At 43.5% G+C, this 22,244-nt stretch overlaps 13 protein-coding genes and 1 non-coding gene across 14 annotated transcripts; 5 read left to right on the forward strand and 9 right to left on the reverse strand.

Moving 5' to 3' along the window:
- Window positions 1-23: 23 nt before the first annotated feature.
- PUMCH_003336 (uncharacterized protein) lies at window positions 24-692 on the reverse strand (the record flags this gene model as incomplete). Its single annotated transcript, XM_063022306.1, has 1 exon — window positions 24-692. The coding sequence occupies one exon, from the start codon at window positions 690-692 to the stop codon at window positions 24-26; it is 669 nt and encodes a 222-aa protein (XP_062878376.1).
- Window positions 693-1,227: 535 nt separating this feature from the next.
- Window positions 1,228-1,731, reverse strand: PUMCH_003337 (uncharacterized protein; the record flags this gene model as incomplete). The annotated part of the gene is made up of 1 exon (XM_063022307.1): window positions 1,228-1,731. The coding sequence occupies one exon, from the start codon at window positions 1,729-1,731 to the stop codon at window positions 1,228-1,230; it is 504 nt and encodes a 167-aa protein (XP_062878377.1).
- A 331-nt stretch (window positions 1,732-2,062) lies between these two features.
- PUMCH_003338 (uncharacterized protein) lies at window positions 2,063-3,130 on the reverse strand (the record flags this gene model as incomplete). Its single annotated transcript, XM_063022308.1, has 1 exon — window positions 2,063-3,130. The coding sequence occupies one exon, from the start codon at window positions 3,128-3,130 to the stop codon at window positions 2,063-2,065; it is 1,068 nt and encodes a 355-aa protein (XP_062878378.1).
- A 377-nt stretch (window positions 3,131-3,507) lies between these two features.
- PUMCH_003339 (uncharacterized protein) lies at window positions 3,508-4,608 on the reverse strand (the record flags this gene model as incomplete). Its single annotated transcript, XM_063022309.1, has 1 exon — window positions 3,508-4,608. The coding sequence occupies one exon, from the start codon at window positions 4,606-4,608 to the stop codon at window positions 3,508-3,510; it is 1,101 nt and encodes a 366-aa protein (XP_062878379.1).
- Window positions 4,609-5,091: 483 nt separating this feature from the next.
- On the forward strand, window positions 5,092-5,163 carry PUMCH_003340. The gene has a single exon. It is a non-coding gene; the product is annotated as a tRNA-Thr (tRNA).
- Window positions 5,164-7,405: 2,242 nt separating this feature from the next.
- On the reverse strand, window positions 7,406-8,008 carry PUMCH_003341 (uncharacterized protein; the record flags this gene model as incomplete). The annotated part of the gene is made up of 1 exon (XM_063022310.1): window positions 7,406-8,008. The coding sequence occupies one exon, from the start codon at window positions 8,006-8,008 to the stop codon at window positions 7,406-7,408; it is 603 nt and encodes a 200-aa protein (XP_062878380.1).
- Window positions 8,009-8,222: 214 nt separating this feature from the next.
- PUMCH_003342 (uncharacterized protein) lies at window positions 8,223-8,570 on the reverse strand (the record flags this gene model as incomplete). The annotated part of the gene is made up of 1 exon (XM_063022311.1): window positions 8,223-8,570. One exon carries the CDS (start codon window positions 8,568-8,570, stop codon window positions 8,223-8,225), a length of 348 nt encoding a protein of 115 aa, XP_062878381.1.
- A 251-nt stretch (window positions 8,571-8,821) lies between these two features.
- Window positions 8,822-11,134, reverse strand: PUMCH_003343 (uncharacterized protein; the record flags this gene model as incomplete). The annotated part of the gene is made up of 1 exon (XM_063022312.1): window positions 8,822-11,134. The coding sequence occupies one exon, from the start codon at window positions 11,132-11,134 to the stop codon at window positions 8,822-8,824; it is 2,313 nt and encodes a 770-aa protein (XP_062878382.1).
- Window positions 11,135-11,688: 554 nt separating this feature from the next.
- On the forward strand, window positions 11,689-14,778 carry PUMCH_003344 (uncharacterized protein; the record flags this gene model as incomplete). Its single annotated transcript, XM_063022313.1, has 1 exon — window positions 11,689-14,778. The coding sequence occupies one exon, from the start codon at window positions 11,689-11,691 to the stop codon at window positions 14,776-14,778; it is 3,090 nt and encodes a 1,029-aa protein (XP_062878383.1).
- A 131-nt stretch (window positions 14,779-14,909) lies between these two features.
- PUMCH_003345 (uncharacterized protein) lies at window positions 14,910-16,067 on the forward strand (the record flags this gene model as incomplete). The annotated part of the gene is made up of 1 exon (XM_063022314.1): window positions 14,910-16,067. The coding sequence occupies one exon, from the start codon at window positions 14,910-14,912 to the stop codon at window positions 16,065-16,067; it is 1,158 nt and encodes a 385-aa protein (XP_062878384.1).
- An 822-nt stretch (window positions 16,068-16,889) lies between these two features.
- Window positions 16,890-17,720, forward strand: PUMCH_003346 (uncharacterized protein; the record flags this gene model as incomplete). The annotated part of the gene is made up of 1 exon (XM_063022315.1): window positions 16,890-17,720. One exon carries the CDS (start codon window positions 16,890-16,892, stop codon window positions 17,718-17,720), a length of 831 nt encoding a protein of 276 aa, XP_062878385.1.
- Window positions 17,721-17,902: 182 nt separating this feature from the next.
- Window positions 17,903-18,859, reverse strand: PUMCH_003347 (uncharacterized protein; the record flags this gene model as incomplete). Its single annotated transcript, XM_063022316.1, has 1 exon — window positions 17,903-18,859. One exon carries the CDS (start codon window positions 18,857-18,859, stop codon window positions 17,903-17,905), a length of 957 nt encoding a protein of 318 aa, XP_062878386.1.
- Window positions 18,860-19,054: 195 nt separating this feature from the next.
- PUMCH_003348 (uncharacterized protein) lies at window positions 19,055-19,828 on the reverse strand (the record flags this gene model as incomplete). Its single annotated transcript, XM_063022317.1, has 1 exon — window positions 19,055-19,828. The coding sequence occupies one exon, from the start codon at window positions 19,826-19,828 to the stop codon at window positions 19,055-19,057; it is 774 nt and encodes a 257-aa protein (XP_062878387.1).
- Window positions 19,829-20,454: 626 nt separating this feature from the next.
- PUMCH_003349 (uncharacterized protein) lies at window positions 20,455-22,212 on the forward strand (the record flags this gene model as incomplete). Its single annotated transcript, XM_063022318.1, has 1 exon — window positions 20,455-22,212. One exon carries the CDS (start codon window positions 20,455-20,457, stop codon window positions 22,210-22,212), a length of 1,758 nt encoding a protein of 585 aa, XP_062878388.1.
- Window positions 22,213-22,244: the final 32 nt, after the last annotated feature.

The raw sequence follows: 22,244 nt of genomic DNA on the forward strand, positions 1-22,244 counted from the left end.
ATGGCTTGCCGTAGAAATATTCTCTAATCAATCACTATCGTGGCGGGTTCGTCATTAGACATGAGATCCAGGAGGCCAGCCTTCTTTATCTTCGTCTCAGGAACAACTTGGAATGGTAGGGTGCTTTGTCCCTTAGGAAGCTCATTGACAGCAGCAATGGGTATATTCCCACCTTCTACAATCGTCTCGGACACTGCGGTTGGCTCCTCGCCCTCCATAGCTTTCAATTTAGTTTGATCATCGGTGGAGATATTGATAGTTTTCAGTTTAACAGCATCGCCGAGGACCTGAGTCTTTGGAATGGTATCACTCAAGAAGAAAAGAGCTTCTTGAGAATTAGCGGCGGCACTTACGTCCTTGTATTGTATCTTCTTGCGTCTCTCTGTTCTTGCAATCATAGCGGATTGTTCAGCCAAGTATTGCACGAAAAGTTCCGTGGCCACCGCGGTAGCGTAAGCAGCACTTGCAGCAGCGCCAGAGTATTCTGGATCTAGTTTGAATATCCTCTTGACCTTCGACAAAGGAAGTGTTTTCACAACCTCTTCTGTGTCTTCCATTATCTCATCCTCTTCGGCCTCCATTGCAACGAAATCGGGCTCAGGGGCCACAATATCTGACGATGGACCCACGGACTGAGTTTGGATCTCCGGCGTTTCAGACGCCATGTCTGATGTTTCGATTGGTAAAGACATTGGTTTCTATACGTGGATCGCGTTTGTGCACTACAAATAAAACCACAACCAAAAGAATTAACTTCAATTTTTGAGGCTTTGAGTTTGAATTAGATTCATATTATGGTTAAAAAAATTGCATGCTTTGCAATCATCTTGATTGTCTTTGCGTTCTGAACAACTTGAACCTTTCTGCCTACTTATGTTCTACTTATGATAGAGTCAGACGAGAACCAGATGAGCGAGATATAGATGCAAATTTTCTCAAATAGCTATTGCTACCACTCAGGTTTTAACAATTACACATTCTCTGATACTCTACGGCGTAGATCATCTATAGATCCAATCTCAAAATGGCGATAGAAGCGTCACAGTTTCAACAAACAAACGCGGTGTTCATCAAGAAGACCATTGTCAATCACGGAATGATCATTGATTTGTGAAAAAAGTGCTATTCAGACGCTCCACACCCCCAAATCTAGACAACTACAGAAAGTCACTAAGTTCCGAGCGCTTGAATTACTGCGACCGAGCGCAAAATTTATGTACATGTATCCTAATCCCTCTTGATGATAGGGCTCTCCTCCGCCTCGATTTGATCCAACTTGGGGTTCACAATCTCATGTAGGTAGTTGTTCTTCTCCAAGTCGAAGTCGTCACTATAGTTGACACCGTGTTCAATGAAGCTCTTGATGTTGTTCCAGGTGAGTTCTGGGTCTACCAAGCCTTCGTCGTAGCCTCTGGTAATTTGACGAATACGAGGTGTATTAGGCAGAACCAACGATTTGAGATTGGTGGTGGTCAACTCGGCAGGAACCACGTATGTACGGACCTTCTTCCAATCAATCACGAAATGACCAGCAGAGTTGATTTTACCATAGCCGGCAGAACCGGTACCTTTGTAGAAGTTCTTGTTTCCTTGCTTGGTGGTCAAAGGATGTCTCTTGGAACCAGTTTTGTATTGACCGTACCAGATGGCACCATCTTTGTTCATAGACCAAGGCCGCCTAAGAGCAGCCGTCATGGTCAGCTGGAAGCTAGCCACCTGCGAAGCCTTCATTCTTTATGTTTTTGTGGTAGACTTGGTGAAAAATTTACTAGATCGTGAGTATCAGTTGTGCAGGCACTAAGTGCGGGACTGGCTGCCAACCTTGGAGTAGCGAGAAGACAAAGGATCATAGTATGTATTTTTGATGAGTGTTGATAATGTGTGAGCTTCTTTTGTTTGTTTGATTTCAAAATTATTTGTGATTTAATTAACAAGGTAGGTGCGGATAGTTGAAGTACGTACTCACACCTAGTTGAGTGTACATATCCGCTGTAGACAATAAGCGAACTCAATAATGTCCAGTATTGCTCAACTCAATTGTTTTTTCTCTCAATCATTTTATCTATAATTTTGCTTCGGGCTTGGATTCTCGGACTAAGCGTGCGACTTTTTCAGCAAACCCGTAGCTTCCTTGATATCCTCCTCCTCCAGCGCCATACGCATGGATGAGCCAGGGGCGTTTCGAGTCCCGCTCGATTCTAGGGCCATCTTCTCTGAAGGGGCGAAGACCAACATTTACCTTCACAACATCCAAATGGTCAGGGTTGCCGGTGGCAGGGTCAATCAACTGGGGAATGTGTCTCACGGCTCTGCCCAAGATTCTCTGCGTGATTGTTTTGTCCTCCTTTGAAGACCATTGGTCTACCAAAAAACAACCGCCAATGATCGTGCCTCCCTCCTTTCTGGGGAATGCGTAGAGCATCTCGTTTGGATGTTTGGCGCCCTCGACACAAATTACGTGATCGATCTTGTTGCTCACTAAGACAACCTGTCCTTTTACAGCATAGGTCCTTTTTTTGTCATTGAGACCGTTAAGACGAGAGACACCTAATCCAGCACAGTTAATCAAGAGGGAAGCTTTTTTACCGGAATGGTGCAAAGCTCTCGCGTCTTCAATGTTTTTGAGAGGAGCGATTCTCTGAAGCACAATCCCTATTTCCAAGCACTGCTGAACTAGGTATGATAAATAGATAGGCACCGAGATCACGACTCCGTCAAACACTGTTCCGTACACTGTTCCTGGCACCAATTCGTTTTTTTCGAGAACCCGTGAGTTTGCTAATTTATCAAACCAATTCGCGAACGCCTTTGGGTCTCTCTGAGCATCGTCCCAGCCCTTTTGAGTGACACAATTGACGTTTTTCTTCTTCCAGACACCTGATGTGGGAATGTCAGCTAGCCTTATGAATTCGTGGTAGCCAATTTCATCAATTTTTTGCACTTCCACATCATCTCCAGCAAATGACTGCCAGTTGGCTCCAGCAAATGGAGAGGTATAGTTGATGCTGATATCACCAGGTAAATGCGAAGCGATTACGGTTATATCGAGATCTTTATTTTCCTTTTTGAGTGTGAGTGCTGAAGTGAGTCCTATGACTCCTGCTCCAACTATGACTATTGAGTTTGACATTGAAAGGTGTAGTATGGAGATTAATATGTGGGCTGATGCGATAAGCTCGGAATATCTAAGGCGCGGAATTTACGTACCATACCCAGATGGTAATACCCCTGGAAGGGAATAGGCATTACCTTTTCAATCGCAAAATCTGTCGATTCATTAGTTTCAGCCCAAACTAATTATTGCTCAATAAATAAAATATTTCAGGTTTATATTCGGGGCCTGCATGATGTGGCTGCAAATTAGATCGAATGTGTCAAGGTGAACATGAGAAAATGCATTGATTGTCAAAAAACGACATCGGGCTCTATGATAGAAAATTGAATTATTTCATATTCATTCTTCAAATATGCATTCAAGACTCAAGGGAGTACCGTGTCATGCTAGACTCACCAATGATCTATCAAACTCACATTTAACTTCAGAAGCAATGATCTATTCCTGTCAATGTAAATAGTCAATCTCTCCTTCACAGTCTCGTTGTTCCAAAATTCATTTTCTAAAGTTGGCATACCTAGCTTCTCAATTACAATACCACTGGCCACAGTAGCAAGCACAGCGGAAAGAAGCCAATCGCCGCTCAATTCCAATGCAGTCACAAATGCTCCGCAGAACGAATTGCCACCTCCAGTGACATCTACAACCTTCTCTTGATCGATGTGGTAGGCTGGTAACATAATAGACACTGTGTCCGAGAGAACATAGCAGCCAAGCTCGCCACATCTGAGAACAACTCCACCATCAGAGGTTTGAAATTTGTGAAATTTTTCAGCTAGCCCACGGATCAACTTCTCACTTGGTGCTGACTTCTCCAACTGGTGAAAGCTGGCAGACTCATGTAAGTTTGGCGAAAATACATCAACCTTGTGGAGCATGCTTTCCAAAGCATCAAGGTTTTGCGGGACGCAAACGTCTGGAAATGGCTCAAAGATAAATTTGGGCTTGGAAAATCCATGCAGACTGGATCGCTCCAAAAAGTCATCGATTGTACTTTCACAACGATCAATTGCGCAACAAAAATGATATGTACGCAGATTAGCAAGTGGCTGTACTTCTAAGATGTCTTCTCCTAAAATCCTCTTCTTTGGGCTTATGTACTTGAAGTCTCTCACTCCGTCCTCTCTGTAGATATTGATGCCTCTAGTTGTCATCCGACTAAAGTCAGAACGGAAAACTAGGCCTGTACCCCATGAATCAATCTCCTTCTTGATTGCAGGCGGGAAGTCCAGGCCCATGTCTACAATGCCTGTGATGCGTTTCGAGTACTTTGGACCGGAAACTATTCTAGCACCAATTACCGCATACGATAGTCCTCCACCAATAATATCTAGCTCTGGAGTTCTGTTCCAGGACGGTGGATATTGATTTTCATCAATAATAAATAGCCCAAGGCTTGTCATCAAGGGCGGTGAATCCATTTTGATTTCTGAAATTAGTAGTAGTGTATCAAAGTAGGGAATACGTGAGTGAAGAAGTGGAAGAGTAGCCATAATAAATGAGACCAAAACTTGGATTAAGCGATTAATATTCAATTCTTTTTATTGTTTTTATTTTATAAACAAAGCAGCAAAAATGATTTTTGTTTTTCCCAGTTGCCCAAGTTTTGAGCGTGAACACTGAGTATTTACACACAATTACAAATCAGATAAGAAGAACAATTCTTCGATTGAAGAAACTAAATTGACGAGAAGACCATGATGGTTTATTGTCAAACCTCTGATGCCTTTTGCGAAGTGGCTCTAGGATTTGTACGCAAAATATGATGTAAACGTAGACTTAGTTTAATGATCAAATTCTGCTTTATCGACAAATCCTGCGGTCAAAGGTCTCAATAAAGGGAGCGCAAATCAGGACAGCGTCAGGTTATTGAAGAACGATATTGAAAAATATTCCAAAAAATTGTGCAAAAGAAGTTGAAGTATCAAAAAAATATGTAAGTCTTGTTTCATGAGTAGGATTCAAAATATCAGACAGCCCGCTTGGCCAAGTGGTAAGGCGCCTCACTCGTAATGAGGCGATCGTCGGTTCGATTCCGACAGTGGGCAACTTTTTTACTAGCGAAGTACCATTTTTCATTTTATGATCCTTTCATTTTTTTTTGTTTCGAAAGCATAAGCCTAAAAAAAAGCCTGAACAGTAGACCCAAATATTCTATATTCTATTTCATACCTCTACAAGCTATACATCGCTCAACGTTGGCAGTAGCTTTCCCGACATCAACTCGCCATACCGTAGTTTTAAACAATATGGACACATTAAGTGGCGACAACGTAAACAATTGAAGCGAGTAGGCGGCACAACGCATCCGTTTGCTATCATCAGGGATGTTGCACTGCCGTTCACCATGGATTGCAGAAATGCACTACGAGAATGATCCGGCGGCTGTAGTAGCAGCTTAACCGTACCATAAGACTTGCCACATTCACAGCAGTACCATTGGCAGATTTTGTCATGCGAGGGTTCTTCGGGAGCAGAGAATGACAGTAGGGGTGCTGGCTGAGGGACTCGTCGTTCAGTCATTACCTGTGTTGAAGCAGGGCACATCACTTGTGGAACAGGGTAATTGGGAAAGACGGTCAAAACGAATTGTTCATTCAGTCTTGAAGTGGAGACAGATAATTCGAATCTTGACTCCGGAGTGATAGGCAGAAAGGAGTAATTGCAATGGTTTTTGTTTTATAGCTGTGCTCCAAGCAGTTTTGTCTTTTGAGAATTAGACTAACTCGCAATAGGACTCAGGTAAATTGAGTATGAATGATATAAAGGAACACTTAAGGAACAGAAGATGCGAGGTGAACAAATAATGGTAAATAGATAGCACAGAGCAAATGAGCAACAGCGAGGGCCGCGTGGATACTAGCACGCTTTTATAAATGGAGCCTCCGAAAAAAAATCCCAACTAGATCTTCGTTCTGTATCGGGCCATATAGCACTAGACTTCCCTCGTTTCCGGATCTAGCCCACTTATTGCTAAACACTGCACTAGCAGAGGTACCAGATTCATGAGGGCCTGTGTCTGGCCCCGTCAACTGCGTATATGAGGGTCAGACGCAGGACCGCCGTGTATATGCCGGCCTCAACGACGGGCTTGTTCTTTCCTAGACGGGGGTCTCAACGCTTATGGGATGGTTCATGCACATACTCACACTTTAGGATACTTTGGAATACCTGCTTATGCAGAAACCGGTTGAGATTCTATGCCAGTTTTGCGCGCGACGGTGGTTATGGCCGACAATCTTATGGCCGGCGTCAAACAGTATATATAAAGTCAAATGGAAGTCTTTGGGGGCGAAAAGAATATTCCGCAAAGCTGCATTGTTCGGCCCAAAGTGCTATCATCCGGTTTTTAGTCTACCTTATTAATGACGCACCAATGCCAAGATGGGGGTCTGTCTCGTTGCGGTTTAGCGCCCCTAAGGTGCCCCCTTCTTGGTCTTCTGCAGGCTCCACCGTGAAGAGCTAGCCCGCGGGAAAACGTCACCAACCAGGGTCTCAGGATTTCCAGACCTTTTGCAAACCACTGGAGTGGGGGTAATGGAAGCTTCTTGTGATGTGGTTTTGTTTGTGGAATGACCAAAGGGGGTCATTGCTGACACTGTGATTTCTTTTGAATTCTGACTTTCTCTGCCGCTCGTAGCTGGTTATTTTTGGCTTCAACTGTGATTCCTGGGGCGTTCTAACTTGCTCATACTAGCTCGTTGCCGCCTCAGGCCGTAGATCCCTGAGATACCAAGCTGTACAACTGCGATGCATGGTGTCAGAAAGCTTCCATTGTAATTTTTATAGAGGTTTGTGATTATTTGTGCTTGTGTTGCCACTTTTTTTGTGTCGATCTCTTTGATTCTAGAATGATTTCTATCAAAAATTGTTGGTGGTTTTCGAGTGGCTCTAGGCGCTCCAGCTAATTTTAGTCCATGTGCTCTGGAACATAAATGCATCGTGGCATGTATCGCTCTGCAAAACAATTAATATAAACAATTGGTGAAAGCCCGTATAGAGTTTGCTTCATTACACTCTTTTGGCTCAATATTCCTCCGTATTGGGTCGACGGGTGCATTCAGTAACATGTACCACTGGTAATTACGCCGTTATCATTTACACCGGACTGACCGTTGGCTCTGGCCCCCATATCTCAGGTAAAACAATTATCCGAAATTTGCAGAAAAATCCTGTATGTCTCGACAGGTTTTGTTCGCCAAAGAAGGTTTTGCGGACAAAGTACGGTTCACCGTTCCCTTGTCTCCTCGTAGTTGCAAATTACTCACCTATACATAACCACCAGAGGCTCTAGTTAGCCACCTTTTCAATTTTTCTGAAATATTGCCGTGGAATACATCCATTCTCATTTCCCTCACACAATATCACTCCGTTGGTACTCCGCCAAAATTTGTACCCATCCTCCAAGCACTTGGCTGTGTCTATGTAGATAAGAACAGAACAATTCTTTCTGATTCCCAGGACAGACCATGCTGCATCCGAAGTCATGTGTATATGATTTCTGTTCATTCGACTCAAGCCCTTATCCTCAATCATTTTGAGTTTGTTCACGTATGTTCCATGATAGACGTTTGTAGGCATTGTCTCTGAAGTAAGAAGTACTAAATCGGGGGTAACTTGTGCCAAAGTGTGTCCCTGGTTCGCACAAATGAATAGTTTACCACCCTCTTCCTTCAATTTGAACCGCTGTTTATCGTTCGAGGCCACAATCTCTTCAATCTCCTGTTGGGTAGCACGCAAACTCTTCAAGCGATTGTTCTGGAGTATACTGGAGACGGAAACCCATCCCTGAGCGTCAATTGGTAGCTTCTCTTTGATTGCTCCATGCCTGAGTAGATACGAAAGCAGTTTGGATATGAGAAACGATCTTTTGTCTGGAGATGGAGATGCCATTTGGTGTATGAGTCAATGCCGAGACCAAATGGATCGATGGATGAGACACCAACAAAAAGTAAAAAAGATCAGAAAATACTACAAAATCCCCAACAGAAGGAGAATGGCTCTTCTTGCGCATCGTCTGCGCTTGCTATTTATTAATTAGATTCTATGGCCCCATCACTTGTAACTCGTCGAAACGTCAAAGCTACGGGACGCTGTATTTACATGTTTAACGACATTTGCGCACTTTGGCACCAGCCAAAGAACCCATGTTCTCCTTGTTGCTCTGTTTGATGGTATCATTCAGGCCCAACTCGGTCTTGTCGTGGATTTTCAAGAGATATCTCTCGTTTTGCTGCATCTCAGCTTGGACAACATTCTTGACCAAAAATTTGGCCACCTCGTTCAAGTCGTCAACGGCTTTTTCGATTTCCTCTTTGACTTGAAGGCCTTTGTTCATCTCAAAGCCCTCTCTCATCTTGTCTCTAGCGGATCTGATCATGAAAGCATCTCCTGGAAATGCGACACGGGTTGCTCGGAGTGCTGCTCTATAAGCCTGTACAGCCGGTTTAGACATTTTAAAATCTATTTAGGATGAGGCTTTTTGTGGATATACTAGAGGTTGTAGTTGACCTGAAGTCGTTTCTTCCTGCGTATTGACTGAAATATCCCCATACACAATGACATGGATTCGATTCTAAATGATTTATAAATGCTGATTCTTGCGCAATTTTATTGTTTCGGGTTATGCGAAATAGCCAGTTGGCCTCATCTACTAAACCAATTTGCATGACTTATTCTATTACTGTACTGATGCAAATACTATATTTAAAAGATCAACCGCTCTTTAGAGTAGGATGGAATTTGTTTAGCCAATTCGATTCCTTCATCAACCATCAACTTTTTGTTTGTAGTGTTGTTGCTCATGGTCAAGATGGCATCCAATTGCACTCTTTGACTGGTAATCTCATGAATGTTGTCCACCACAAATTGAGTAGCCTTCTTCTTCTTCTTGCTCTGAATTTGTTCGCGTGCCAAAATGGCCTGGTTGGTCAATGTCAAGTTGTAGCTGTTCTCGGTAAGTGCCTCGATTTTTGAGTCGATCACCTCGCTCAAAGCGCTGATGGTAGGAACCTTCCAATTGAAAAGACCACCCACATCAATAACTGCCTGTGTAAGTGTCCACGAGTTGTTTGTGTTCAAGTTGATGAAGATATCGAGCATGCGCTCCAACTTTTTGTTGTCGATTTCGAAATCGTTGTTCAATTTCTCCAGTAACTTGGCGGTGATGCTTGGCAAAGAGTGGTCCTTGATTAAACGGTCAATGGTGGCTCTCAAGAATTCAGCAACGAATTCGAGTTCCTGACTATCACCTTCGGTGCTTATTTCCTCGCTGACCTCAGTCAAATTGATCAATTCGGTCATGAGCTCATCGATTGTAATTGGTTTGCATAGCTGTATAGCACGCTTCAACAAATCAGTTTCCTCCAAAGATGAGAGAAGAACCAACAAGCCCTTGGTATAAGCAACTGGGAAAAGAGGATGAGTCAAGAGGTAGGCCAAAGTTCCTGTTGGAATGAGCTCCTCATGTACAAATTGGACATCACCTTGGTCATCCAATGACACAAATAATGATAAAACCTGCTCGATGAATCTGTGATCCACTACACGATCTGATGCATGTGAGTATTTTGGGAGACCTGAAGTTGCCTCCGTTGTTTTGAGGAATGCAAGAAGAGTTTGATCGAATTTTTTTGAGTCTTGTGCGAGTTTAGCTTTTTCTAAGGAAGCATAGACTGACTCCATTTTTTCGAGGTGCTTTTTGTTGGAAGAAATCAAATCTTCTGCTCCGATATTAGGTAGACCATTCCAACGTTCCTTAGAATCGGTTTTAATGGCTTTTCCAAGAGACTCGCTCAATTGATTGAGTCCCACATCAACTTGGATCAGTTTCAATTTACAGAGTTTGGAACTGTGCTCGAGATTCAAGTACAATGCAAAGGAGTTTCTCAGGTCGTTGTTGTTGCCCTGGACACCGAGACTGAATACAAGATATACCTGGTTACCAGAATGGTTTGTGTGTTCACTCAACAAACTGCCGTATTTGAAGTTGATCATGTAGATCAGCGATCTGTGAGAGAGAAGAAGACGTTCTGGAGCTATGGCACTCAAGGAGAAAAGCTCATCATTACTGGAGTCCTTTAAGAGACCATTCAAATCAATGGAGCGGACAATCTCATGAGGCTTCATCAAAGCGCGCGACGTCAATTGGAAGGTTGATGGGTCGAAATGATACAAAACACCATCATTGTATGAAAAAACAGTGCTTTCAAAACGTTTCTTGCTTGAAATCAGGAAAATCTCAAACGACTTTGCTCCATCCAATGCTATTAGGTTGTAGGCGAGAGACTTTGCCTTTGGGGTCTGGGTTATGTAGAAAAGAAGGTCGTTCTTGTGGGAGAAGGAGTGGTTGGAGATGAAAGTGTAGAATACCACCAGGTTTGATTTTGAACTCTTGACATTGAGACTTCCTGCAACAGCGGAAACGAGTTCGCTGTCATCTGAAAACGTACCCAGCTCTGAATCATACGATGCCAATTTCAAGTCTCCATTCTTGAGCAAAACGTAAGCCTTTCCAGCAGCAAATTTGATGGCCACTGCAGATGCTGGAATATTGAGGTCCGATGCTTCAGAAGCCTCGATGGTTCTGCGCACCAAAGAGAGCCGGCTCTTCTTGCGTTCTGTGAGCCCAATCAAGTAAAGCGAATCCTTAACGTCCATACTATCGATGATGGTGGAAGGAGATAACGGGTATGACCAGACCAATTTTGGGGTTGGCTTCAAGACATAGGAGGAAAAGATCAGCTTGGAGATTCCTAGATCGATGGTGTCTGTCTCATCAAGCGAGATGTTCTTTTGCGACTCAGGGATGACAACGCGGGCCGAGAGAGGAAGATCGGGGATCCGAGGCAACTCTGTGAGAGTGAAAGTCTCGCCTAAAGAGGGCACATCCAAAGACATGGTGTGTTTTTGTGGTGAGTGTGGAAAAAAAGGCGATGCGATGGAGTCTGCGATGTGCACACTGAGATGGAGATGCGATAGATCAGATAATGTGGAGTTGGTGAGAGGGGTGAATTCCATAAGCTTGAGCTATTTGATTTTGAATACTGTCGGAAATATGTAGGCTTTTTTTCTGAATTTCTTTCTCCCGTTTTGTCATGGTTCATTTGGGGTTGGATGCGAACAATTGAGTTGACTTTGGCATCCATCACGCACACGTACTCATTTTAGACGATGTAGGAATTTTTCTCATCTTAATTTTCTCAATTTCTGGAAATGAAATGAGAAGTAGTTTGGTAAGTGCGGTTCGTATTCTCGAAGCGAGGCTAATATGGATAATAATATCCAATGGAAATATAGTTAGAGCACCACACAAATTCAAAATTTGGATCACCGGAGAGGCATTTCTTCGATTTCTGATGTCGAATTCTTAATCGACAGCCAATTTCGCGTTCAATCCGATTCATTTACCTGCGATACTGAAGCATAAAAGTCCCAATTGACAGAAGACCACTATTGATTTCCGAAATTTTATCGAGCAAGGAATAAATCTCAATCTTTGTCTTCAATCGAATTCATAATACGGCATAAATATTCTTTCTGCTGAGTACCTCAATTGTCCAGTACCAATCCTCATGATTACCCCGTACTTACAACTCACCTCTTACTTGCAAAAGCCAATGTCGCTCCCGTCAACATGGAGACATTTTCAGCTATTTGATTTTCTTCCTATACGAGATCCACAGTATCAATCCGATGAGCCATTGTTTTCAGATCCTCTGCTCTCGGCCATTTGTAGTACTCAAACGTTTATAGTGTTTGCAGTCCAGAACAGCGAGATCGTGATTTTGAAGAAGTCTCTGCTAGAACTCGTCGGCCGATTCTTTGCATACGATCTTGATCACCGAATTTCGTTTCTCAAATCCTTGCCGCACTCCAATTTGTTGATCACCTTGGCCGAAAAACAAGGCTCTCCAGCACACTTGAAGGTTTGGGATTTAAATAAGATCGTGGCGCTAATTGCACCTGGAGCTGCACCCGAAGATGCGCTCAAACACAAGTACGTCACCACAGTCCAGATAAACGATGGTGCAAATGCATTCCCTATCAGTTGTTTTACTTTCAACGAGTCTCTCACCTGTATAGCTGTGGGTTACACGAGCGGAAAGGTAGTGCTTATTCGAGGCGATTTACTTCGAGATCGTGGTCTGAAACAACGTATTATCTATGAAAGTGCCGATCCCATCACAGGTGTGCTTTACAATCGTTTCGAACAAATTCTCTACGTCACTACCACGTCTAAAGTAATAACATTATTGATAACGGGAAGAAACCAGGGAAAACCACATCGGGTCCTCTCCAGCAAGACTGGTGTTGATTTGAATTGTGCGGACATCGAACCGCGCTCTGCCAAATTAATTGCTGCAGACCTGGAAGGTTTCCGCTTCTACAACCATGTCAGCAAAGCCCATACAATCAATTTCAGCATTCCAAAACGAAAAATTCTTCGCTTGTTTCGGGACTATCTACTTGTGGTATCACCTTTTGAAGATTTAACGTCCTCGGGCTCGCAAAAGAACACATTGACAAGAATTCTTGTCCTTGACATGCACAACATGCAAATTTCCTTCAATCTAACAGTCCCAAAACTGACCATTTCGCATGTTTTTTTCTCTTCTTCTGAGAGTGAGGCATATTTACTTTCCACCGATGGCATTCTTTATAAACTCCATGAGAAACCTATCAATCAACAAATTGAGATTGTCTTGCAAAGGGGCCTCTTCCCAATTGCTCTCTCAATGGCCAAGCAGCACAATTTGAACAACGAGACTCTTTACAGAATCAATCTCCTCAACGCTGAAACACTTTACGAGAAGCAAGACTTTGATGGTGCTATTGAGAAGTACATTGATTGTCTTCCTTTGCTCCAGCTGATGAAATCCACTTCTTCAGGTGTTCCCGACACACTTGATACGCTGGAAAATTTGGACGACTTCATAATTAATGTCATTACAAATTTTAAGGAGGTATCCAACATTCACAACATGACTAAGTTTCTCGCGAAACTCTACGAATATCGCTTATCGGATAGTGATCATATTACCCTTTTGCTTTGCTGCTATTGCAAATTGAAAATGACAGACGAACTTGACAATTTCATAGCGGGCATTGACCTTTTCGATGACCTGGTAGTCGCTTCGAACAAGCTCGACCTAAGCAAGCTCAAATTTTCACTCATTATCAATTTGTTTAAGGAATGTGGCTACTACTCACAGGTCACAAAGCTTCTTTACAAACTAAATCATCCTCACCTCATTGTTGAAATTCAGCTTGAGGATCTTAAACAATATGATAATTGTATTTCATATATGAGATCACTCCCAGTGAACGAACTTCTCAGAATACTAATTGACTATCTGAAGGATTTACTTGATTGCATGCCGATTGAGACCACACAATTGTTGATAGACATTTTCACTGGTAATTACGTCCCAAATCCAACTCACCTGTTGTTCGATACATCATCTCCACTGGATGAAGATAGAAAGAGTGAGCTGTTACCAGATTCTGCACCCAACGTCTCATCATATAGTGCATTTCTCAGCTACTTGGCTGGTCCATTAAAGCATAGCACAGAGGAAGAGCCACCTAGCGAAGAAGTCATCCCGGTCGATCCAACATATCTTCCACCCAGACCAAGTCTCGTTTTCCCTTGTTTCATTAACCACACAAAAGAATTCATTGTATTTCTTGAAGCATGCCTTGAGAGTTTCGAAAAGTATCAAGGCAACAATTCTCAAAAAACAGAAATTCTCATGACACTTTTGGAACTCTATCTATCAATGTCGAGCAAAGACTCAGAAGATGCTACCACTTGGACTTCGAATGCAGCAAAACTCATTGAAGAGCACAAAGAGCTTTTAGATAAGTCTGGAGTGCTTCTATTAGGACACATCTATCAGTTTGAAGCTGACATGTACCTTTTGAAAGGATCAGAAGCAGAATATGAGGATTCAATTTTCCGGTCAGCCCAAGCGCAAAATAATGTACCAGAGGCCCTAGAAATCGTACGGAAGCATGGTGAAGCAAACATTCATTTATATAAGCTCATGTTGAAACTCATTCTTTCTAGCGAGGAGAACTTCAACTCCATCTCGCAAAAGAGCAAGCAATGGCTTTTCAGAAACATAGTCAAAAATGACATTGCAAGTCCTTTGGAGCTTGTTACACAACTTAGTGCGTACGAAAGCGCCTCTGTTGGCCTCATCAAAGATCTTCTTATAGAAGATGTGGGAAAAATCACTCGCGATATCAGCAATAATTTAAACTTAGCCGAGTCGTATGAAAACGAATCAACAAAGAATAGCTCGAAATTGACAGAGCTTACAACGAAGCCAGTGATCCTCCAGAATACAAAATGTTCAAACTGTGAGTTGAAACTTGACTTCCCAGCCATTCACTTCAAGTGTATGCACTCGTATCATGGGCGTTGTCTAGATGAAAACACATACATACCAGGTTCTACAGAGGACGAAAAACACCGATGTCCATTGTGTGTGAATGAAGTTGCTGCTGCAAATTCAGGTAGAGAAAAGCAACTTCGGTCCGCAAACGACTACGACACTTTCATGAAACAACTTAATGAATCGTCTGACAGATTCAAAGTAATCTCTGAGTATTTTGGTAAAGGCATAATGGAAGCAAGCGTTCCTGCACATACATAAGAGATTTTGCAGCCAATTCTCACACCTGAAACAAATCCATCCTGAAACACAGATGAAACAGTCGCTATTTAAATATGCTCTAATACAGTGATTCTCTGACAATCTTCCAAGTATATAGAATAAGATCATAAATGTCACCAAACGAAATATTATCCAGTGTGATGAAACGCCAGGAAATCTTGTGGAAGGATATCACTCGATACCAAAAGCTATCCAAGGAGGCGACGGGACGAGGGCCATCTCCGTTGAGTTTCGAGATTGATGTTTGTGTTCAATCAATGACAATGTTTTTCAACATGGGCGACCAGAACTTGAACAATGCGAAGTGTGAAGATATTCCAGACAGAGTATCCTTTTTTGGTCTCTTGAACAGCATTGTCCTCAACAATGTCAAGTTCGAAAGCTCTTTCAAAAGTTTACTCCGAACATATTTCGCAATTGAACAGCAACGAGCAGGTGGAAAGCCTCTCAATGACTTTGAGAATTGCATTGTAGGAATTGTGCTGGCTGTACAAGATTTGGAAACGACCACGAGAAAGCTTAACAGGAGTTGCATTGCAAATGTTACAGAGGCACACGAAAATGCATCGGCAATGATCAAACTTAAAAATTTGATGTCGTTGAACTTCTGCAAAAGAAGACAAACTGATACCGGGACCCGTAGATTCCGAGACTTTGATTCTACTCTATGCTCCAACCAAGAAACAAGTATCTTGGACATAAGCGCTTTTCCAAAAAAAGAGATTCTGGGTTTGTCGAGGTTTGTGTTTCCTCAAGCCTCTCTAGGAGCTCGTATCACACAATTGGCACGTTCTCTAGAAGCGCTCGAGAAGACGACGAAAGTCTTCGCGAGAGAAACGTTGAGTCAAGCTCAAACATGGCATGCCGTGATGGACACTTCTAATTTTAGCTATGGGGTAGACAGATATGTAGAGAAGTGTCACCGAGAAGTCCGAAGCATCTTTATGTTTTGTGACAGAATAAATAGCATAGTGCTGCTACTAATGGAAGCAGGAAAGGAATTAAATTTCAGCAATTCTATGCATGAACCCCTCAAAAATCTTGTTGACGAGCTATTGGACTGTGTTCTTTCTTTTGTTGTGATGACCTACTGGTGGTGGTACCAAGAAGCGATTGGCGTGAATTCCGTCAAGAAGCTCCGATGCTTAGAGAAACTCGCGACACCTATCCGAGAACAATTTCAGTCCAGCGAGAAAAAGAATCAGGATATCATAGAGGAATTTGAGCGGGACGTGAGTTTTTTTGCCACCTTCGTTCCTCACCTTTGAAGATAATTCATACACTAACAATCTAGATTTAAGTATTTGAAAGAGTTCGGTGAAAGTAAAATTGCCGACACTCACGTATACTAATCAGTTATCAAATCAATATATAAAGCCGACACCGACTACTAAAAATACACAGAGCGGTCGCACAGTAAGGCCAAATGAGGCACTACAGCGCCGAATGTGGCTCGTATCGGCCCAATTTGAAATGGGCGCCTTCAATTTCCCACGGATCATTTTTTTGCCGCCAGCCTCACTAACAGCATAGTGTCTCTGAGACCGACAACGCAATTTCCCCGACAACGCAATGGGCCCGACAATGACATCAAACCACCTTATATTCGAAGTAAAGATTGTGCGCGAAAACGGTCCACAGGGCAGATAACCTTCCATTCAGTATTGCACTTGCTATCACGATCAAGTAATTCTGGATCACAGAATAGTATAAAAAGAAACAAAAAACATTATAAAAGCCCCGCCATTTCCGCCCCCTCATTTCTCTTCACTATCCTCAATACTTTGTATTTTTTTCAAAGGCTAGCCAATGGCCCGACCCTCACCCTTACTAAGCCTAATTCTCAGCCTATCTGGACACTGAGACAGGAGGGGCAAACAGCAGTGCGCGCCACCAGGATGCAGCACCATGCCACCCGTATCCAGGCCAGGTGGTCTTGTGACTAGAGATACATATATACCGTGCAGTTTAGCACGATTGTCGCAGAAAATTCCCCAGGCAACTAGTACTCTATTTATTTGCGGTCAAGTTTCAACAACTACCACTCTTCTCTGAACCCCGTGCCCAGAATCCCCAATACCTAATCCATAATGGCTCCTCTCGCCCGTCCTCCCATGACCACCTGCCAGTTTTTTGGCTGGCAATACCCCTTGTACACTGGTAAGTACCTTGCCGTCATTGTCTCTGTGTTGTTGGCCCTCAAGTTCAATCTTGCCACGTACTTCTTCAACTTGGCCTACGTGTCGCTTTTGGCTGCTGCTGCTGCCGAGTACTCCGGCCAGCTCCTCACTGGCCAAGGCTTCGTCACCAAGTACCTCGGTGCTCCTCAGAGTTACGCTACTTGCGTCAAGGAGTCTGTGCTTCCTGCTCTCGGCGACTTGTACGCCACTGCCGAGAAGAGAATCATCGACATTGTTTACGTTGCTGACTTGGAGAAGACTTTGAAGGCTGCTGGTGTCGCCTACATCTTGCACAAAGTGACCGCATTTGTGTCCGTCTACGCCTTGATCTGGACCGGTGTCGTGTTCATGTTCTCCTTCCCTCCATTCTACCAAACTTACCAGGATGAGATTGATGCTGCTGTTGCCAAGTACTCCAAGGTGGTCTCGTCTGCCGTTCACGAAAAGGTTGCCTGCGCTAAGACTAAGCTCGGCCCAATGATCGACCAACTCATTGAGAAGACCGGTCCAGTCGGCGCCTTCATCCAATCCAAGTTCCCTACCAGAACTGCCGGTTCCACTGTTGGCGAGAGCCCAGCTTCTGCCCACACCAAGGCTGATGCTTCTTCCTCCGCTGCCGCCTCTGAGCCAGCCACTGCTTTCACTTCTGGTGCCGCCAAGTTCCCTGAGGTGCCAGCCACCGAGTTGAAGTCCACCGTTGCTGATGTCGAGGAGAAGTCTCCTGTCGTGGAGCTTCCATAATTGCAGTGGGAGATGTGTTTTGCGGAGAAACGTGAGACTCTAGGTTTCTCACTGCCGCGATTTTTTTAAGAGCAGTTGATTATTCGAAGCGATGAAATACGTCCAGCAGGATTTTCGTTGAGTTTTATAGCTATATAAGGCACGAACAAAGAATATATATTCATGCCACAGTACTTTTACACTTAGTCACAGTCCTCTGGCGTTGGTAGCCTCTCAAAGCATGCAACGTATTTGCTTCCCTTGTTACGCTCCACCTTTTGTCCCTCCTCAGTCGAGTTCATCATTAATTGTACGCATTTGTCGTTCTTCTCCCACTCTACGCTCTTTCTTTCAAACAATGGGTGCTCCTCCAAATGCTTGGCCATCCACTTGTGCAAATCCTCCACATCGGTGATGGTGTAGATAATTCCGCCCTCGCGCAAAACGTAAGCATACTCCGAGAGAAGAGTGCTGGTGATGATCCGCGCCTTGTGCTTTCTCTGTTTGAAGTGTGGATCTGGGAAACAGAAGAACATCTTCGACAATTGTCCCTTGAAGAAGAAATTGGGCGTGAATTTCATGGCATTTCCTCGCAACACAGCTACATTCTGGTACTGCTCTGCATCCTTGTTCTGTTCTCTCAAGGCAATGATTCTGTCTTCCACGTATTGTGTCACCTGAACTCTGATCTCCATTCCAAGACTCAACTTTTCTGGGAACGCAGTAGCCAATTGAATTAAGAGGCCTCCATATCCACATCCAATGTCAGCAATTTCCACATTTTTGCTCATGGTCCCCGTCGTTTCGTCGAAATAATGTGGATACAACTTCTGCCACTCCATACACGATGGCTCCTGAGGATAGTCGAGACGATGGTCTGAAAACGGATTGGAGTGTGCTCTTTGTCTGTAGAATCTCTTTCTAGGGAGACCAACTGCATCTGGCTCAGGGGTTGGTGTTTCTATGCGAGCATGTTTGAGGACCTTTCTGGTTTCTTCCTTCATATCTCTGTACGCCTTTCTTTTCAGCTCAGACTCGCGCTGATGGCGAATCTGTGCTTCTTTATCGGAGTCAAGCGACATATTTGAGGTTGGATTTATTCTGTATATCTGACACAGCCGGTGTGATAAGAGATATGCTGTGCGATGTGCGATGAGCATCTCTCCAGAGTAGTGAGTACACAATGGACAAATAAGAAAAGAGTCAGTTTGTCGCAACCAATAACATGCATTAATTTGTGCATATAATTGGGATCCGTTTTATTCTTTTTCAGTATTTAATTTATTTTTCCCACCAGAACTTCATGAATGTTAACCTATGGCTGTATTGTAATATATGTACAAGTAGAAACGGATCTACGACTCCTCGGACTTCTCCAGTGGGTCCATATCCTTTGATCTCTGTTCCAACGTCAAATAAAGAGCAGTACCGTTGGACTCCAATGTTCTCACCAAACCAGCTCCACCCAAGTAGGCCAACAGACCGGCCAATTGTGCCTGCAACTCCTCTTTGGTAGGTAAACTCTTGAACTGGTCAACCTGCGAAGCGGTGTACACCGCAGTCTCCACACGGGCACCCATCAACATAAGCTTGTCGTTGGCAGATTTTAATACCTTCATAACGCTTTCGACTACGCGGGGGTTACACTCCTTGATGGCGATCACAGCAGTTGGACCGTTTAAGAGAACGGACAATGGATGCTTCACATGCTTGTTTTTCTGTGTGGCCTCGGCCAGGGCAGGGTTTTCTTCCTCGGAAGAACGCAAGTACACCTTGTAGATACCGTTTCGGAGGAAGAGCAACTGCACGCCCAATCTTTGAAGGTCTGATCTGATTCTCAAGGTATCAGCCTTCACCATGTTGTTGTGATGAACGTACAAAAGAATGTCGTTGGTGTCGTTCATGTGTTTGTAGAAGTCGACCAAAAAGGTCTTTCTTGAGAGAATGTTCTTTCCTGTCTTTCTGGGAGCCTCGCTGGAGAGAGTGTTCTTTTGTTCAGAGCCCACGGTTTTGGAGCCAGAGAATCCGGAAAGCGCCGACACAGAAAATGTTCTCATGGCCGATGTTTGCAGCATACGGAAGGATGCAGCACGTGCAACAGCCCCGAGGGGAGACAATAGACTTCTCATTGTGGAGGAGGAGATACTGGTATCGAGAGTTTTTCAGTCCGGTATGGGGAAGTGTAGGTGAGAGTAGGTTGGGGATTACATGGTGGTGAGATTGGTCTATATACTTTTATATTCGTTACTGATTTTTTTTGCGGAAATTAGATTGTATCATATCCAATAAGTTTGATTTTTGGAGTCGAATGGGAACTTTCTAGATGGCATCTGCCGCTAGTTATCTTTAACAGGAATGGCTAAGTGTATGAGGAGCTGGACATTTAAATGTCAAGAAAAATAAAAAGCTTCCAGATTGGCCCAGTAAACTTGCTCTACAATTGAAAACTTTCCAAGGTAAATGGTTCCAAACTTGTCTGTGATAACGTTTGCTACACTGCAAAGCATACCAGAACCTTTATCAAAACAGATGGTGGCAGAAGCCCCTAAACTTCGTATACAATTGGACACATTTCATTCATCTATGATGAAAAAATCCTTAGTAAATTAAAATCAGCACACACTTGACCCTCCTCACAGTTGTTTCAGACCTAACACCAAACCAGTCTCATGACTACAACAGACCAATATAAAACATTTCGAAATTTGTATCAAGTTGAAAATGAGGAAGAAGAAATCAATTAGTATATTTCACCATGAGGTTCGCAAATTTCAATTTATTCTCCCTCAGCATCCTGTCTCGCTATCTACTTATGGGGATGCCATCGCACCTAGTGAGGTATAATCATATCGCAGTCCACAAGAAGATCTGCAATAAAAAAGCAGAGCATACTAATAACATGAGTCTGGACCCTGCAAATCTCAAGGATTTCCTCGCCACTTTAACTGGCCAGGAAGTAGTTCCAGCAAAATCTAACAAGAAGATGAAGCTAGACCCAAGTGTTAGCTCTCAACCCACACTGGATAGCGAATTTGGCCTTGGAAACTTGAACAAGCTCGAACATTGTGCTCGCACGCTTCAGAAGGCAATTCGTACTATTGTAGACGAAGCCCCGGATCTTTCAAAACTCGAGGAGTTAAAAAATAGTAAAGACTTGGATCAGTTTGCCGCACAGGATATTAAGGAGAACCATCTCTTGCATTTGATCTGCGACTTGAAGACCCAATATCAAAAAGGGAACTTAAAGGTTTTCGATAGAATCTTAGAAAACAAGTTTTTCAATTCTGCCTCTCTTGATACTACCTCTGACACATACCCTCATAAGACCCCATCTGGGCGGAAACAAAATGAAAATAGTTCGGCTTCAACGAAGGAATATTCCTCATTGAGCAAGCCTCGCAAACACAAATCCAGTTCGTCTTCCAGCGGACTCCCCGACCTTCCCGAAATTTATAACCCACGTCTTCATAGTCGAGTCTTCAGTCACAAATCGATGAACGCAAACAAAACGTATCTTGCCGAGGAAGAGATCATCCTGCTGAACAACGAGCGCCTTGAATTCTTGGGAGATTCGGTTCTTCACTTCGTCACTACCCGTATTTTGTACGATAGATTCCCACTTGTCAATGAAGGCTTCTTATCCACCTGGCGTGCAACCTTGGTGTGTAACAAGACTTTGGCCGAGTGGTCCACTAAATATGGCTTCGATGGCAAGTTGAGAAGTAAAGTTGATAATTCCGCATTTATTACAGGAAAACAAAAGATCACTGCCGATATCTTTGAAGCCTACGTTGGTGCCTTAGCTATCGACCGTGACTACGACCTTATGCCAATTAAAGATTGGCTCACTCAACTCATGGCCCCTATCCTTGCGAAAGCAGAGGTTGAGTTGAAGAAAAATTCTCCAATCAACAAAGATGCAAAGTCCCAACTCTATTCGCTTATTGGCTCGGCTCTGATGCACCCATCATACAAAGTGACTTCTGAAGCTTCTACATTCAATGGTGCCTTCAGTGTGGAATGTTGCATGGGAGATGATGTTTTGGGCAGTGGTACCGCTTCCAATCTTAAGGACGCTGGACTTAGGGCAGCCATGAACGCACTCTCTCATAAGGATAAGATCGAGAAGTATGTCAGAATGAGATTGCAGACCGATCGCTCTGTATCCAGAATCAAGAGCAGTGACTCCTCGGCTGACCCAACAGCCGGTTCTGGCACAAGTCAACCGCAAGAGAAATCGAAATTTCCTCTTGTTGCGGACAAAACTGTGCTTGGGAATAAATTTGCTAAAAACGAGGTGTACGCCTTCTTAAACCAGGCCGTGGGTGTCAAGCCGGACTACAAAAGCTCCTATGACAGCGAAAACAAGCGATATATCTGTGAATTCAAAATCCTGGACGTCACCTTGGCAATTGCATATGACACATCTAAGAAGAATGCTGAATCGAGGGCTGCGACAATGATCTTACAAAACAAGCATTTGCTACAAGAAATGATGAACCTTGTAGCTTAAAATCCCCAACCAATTCTTAGTCGCAGGGAAAA

The sequence above is a fragment of the Australozyma saopauloensis genome, chromosome 4, assembly GCF_035610405.1.
Source record: "Australozyma saopauloensis chromosome 4, complete sequence".
In the NCBI taxonomy this organism is placed as follows: domain Eukaryota; kingdom Fungi; phylum Ascomycota; class Pichiomycetes; order Serinales; family Metschnikowiaceae; genus Australozyma; species Australozyma saopauloensis.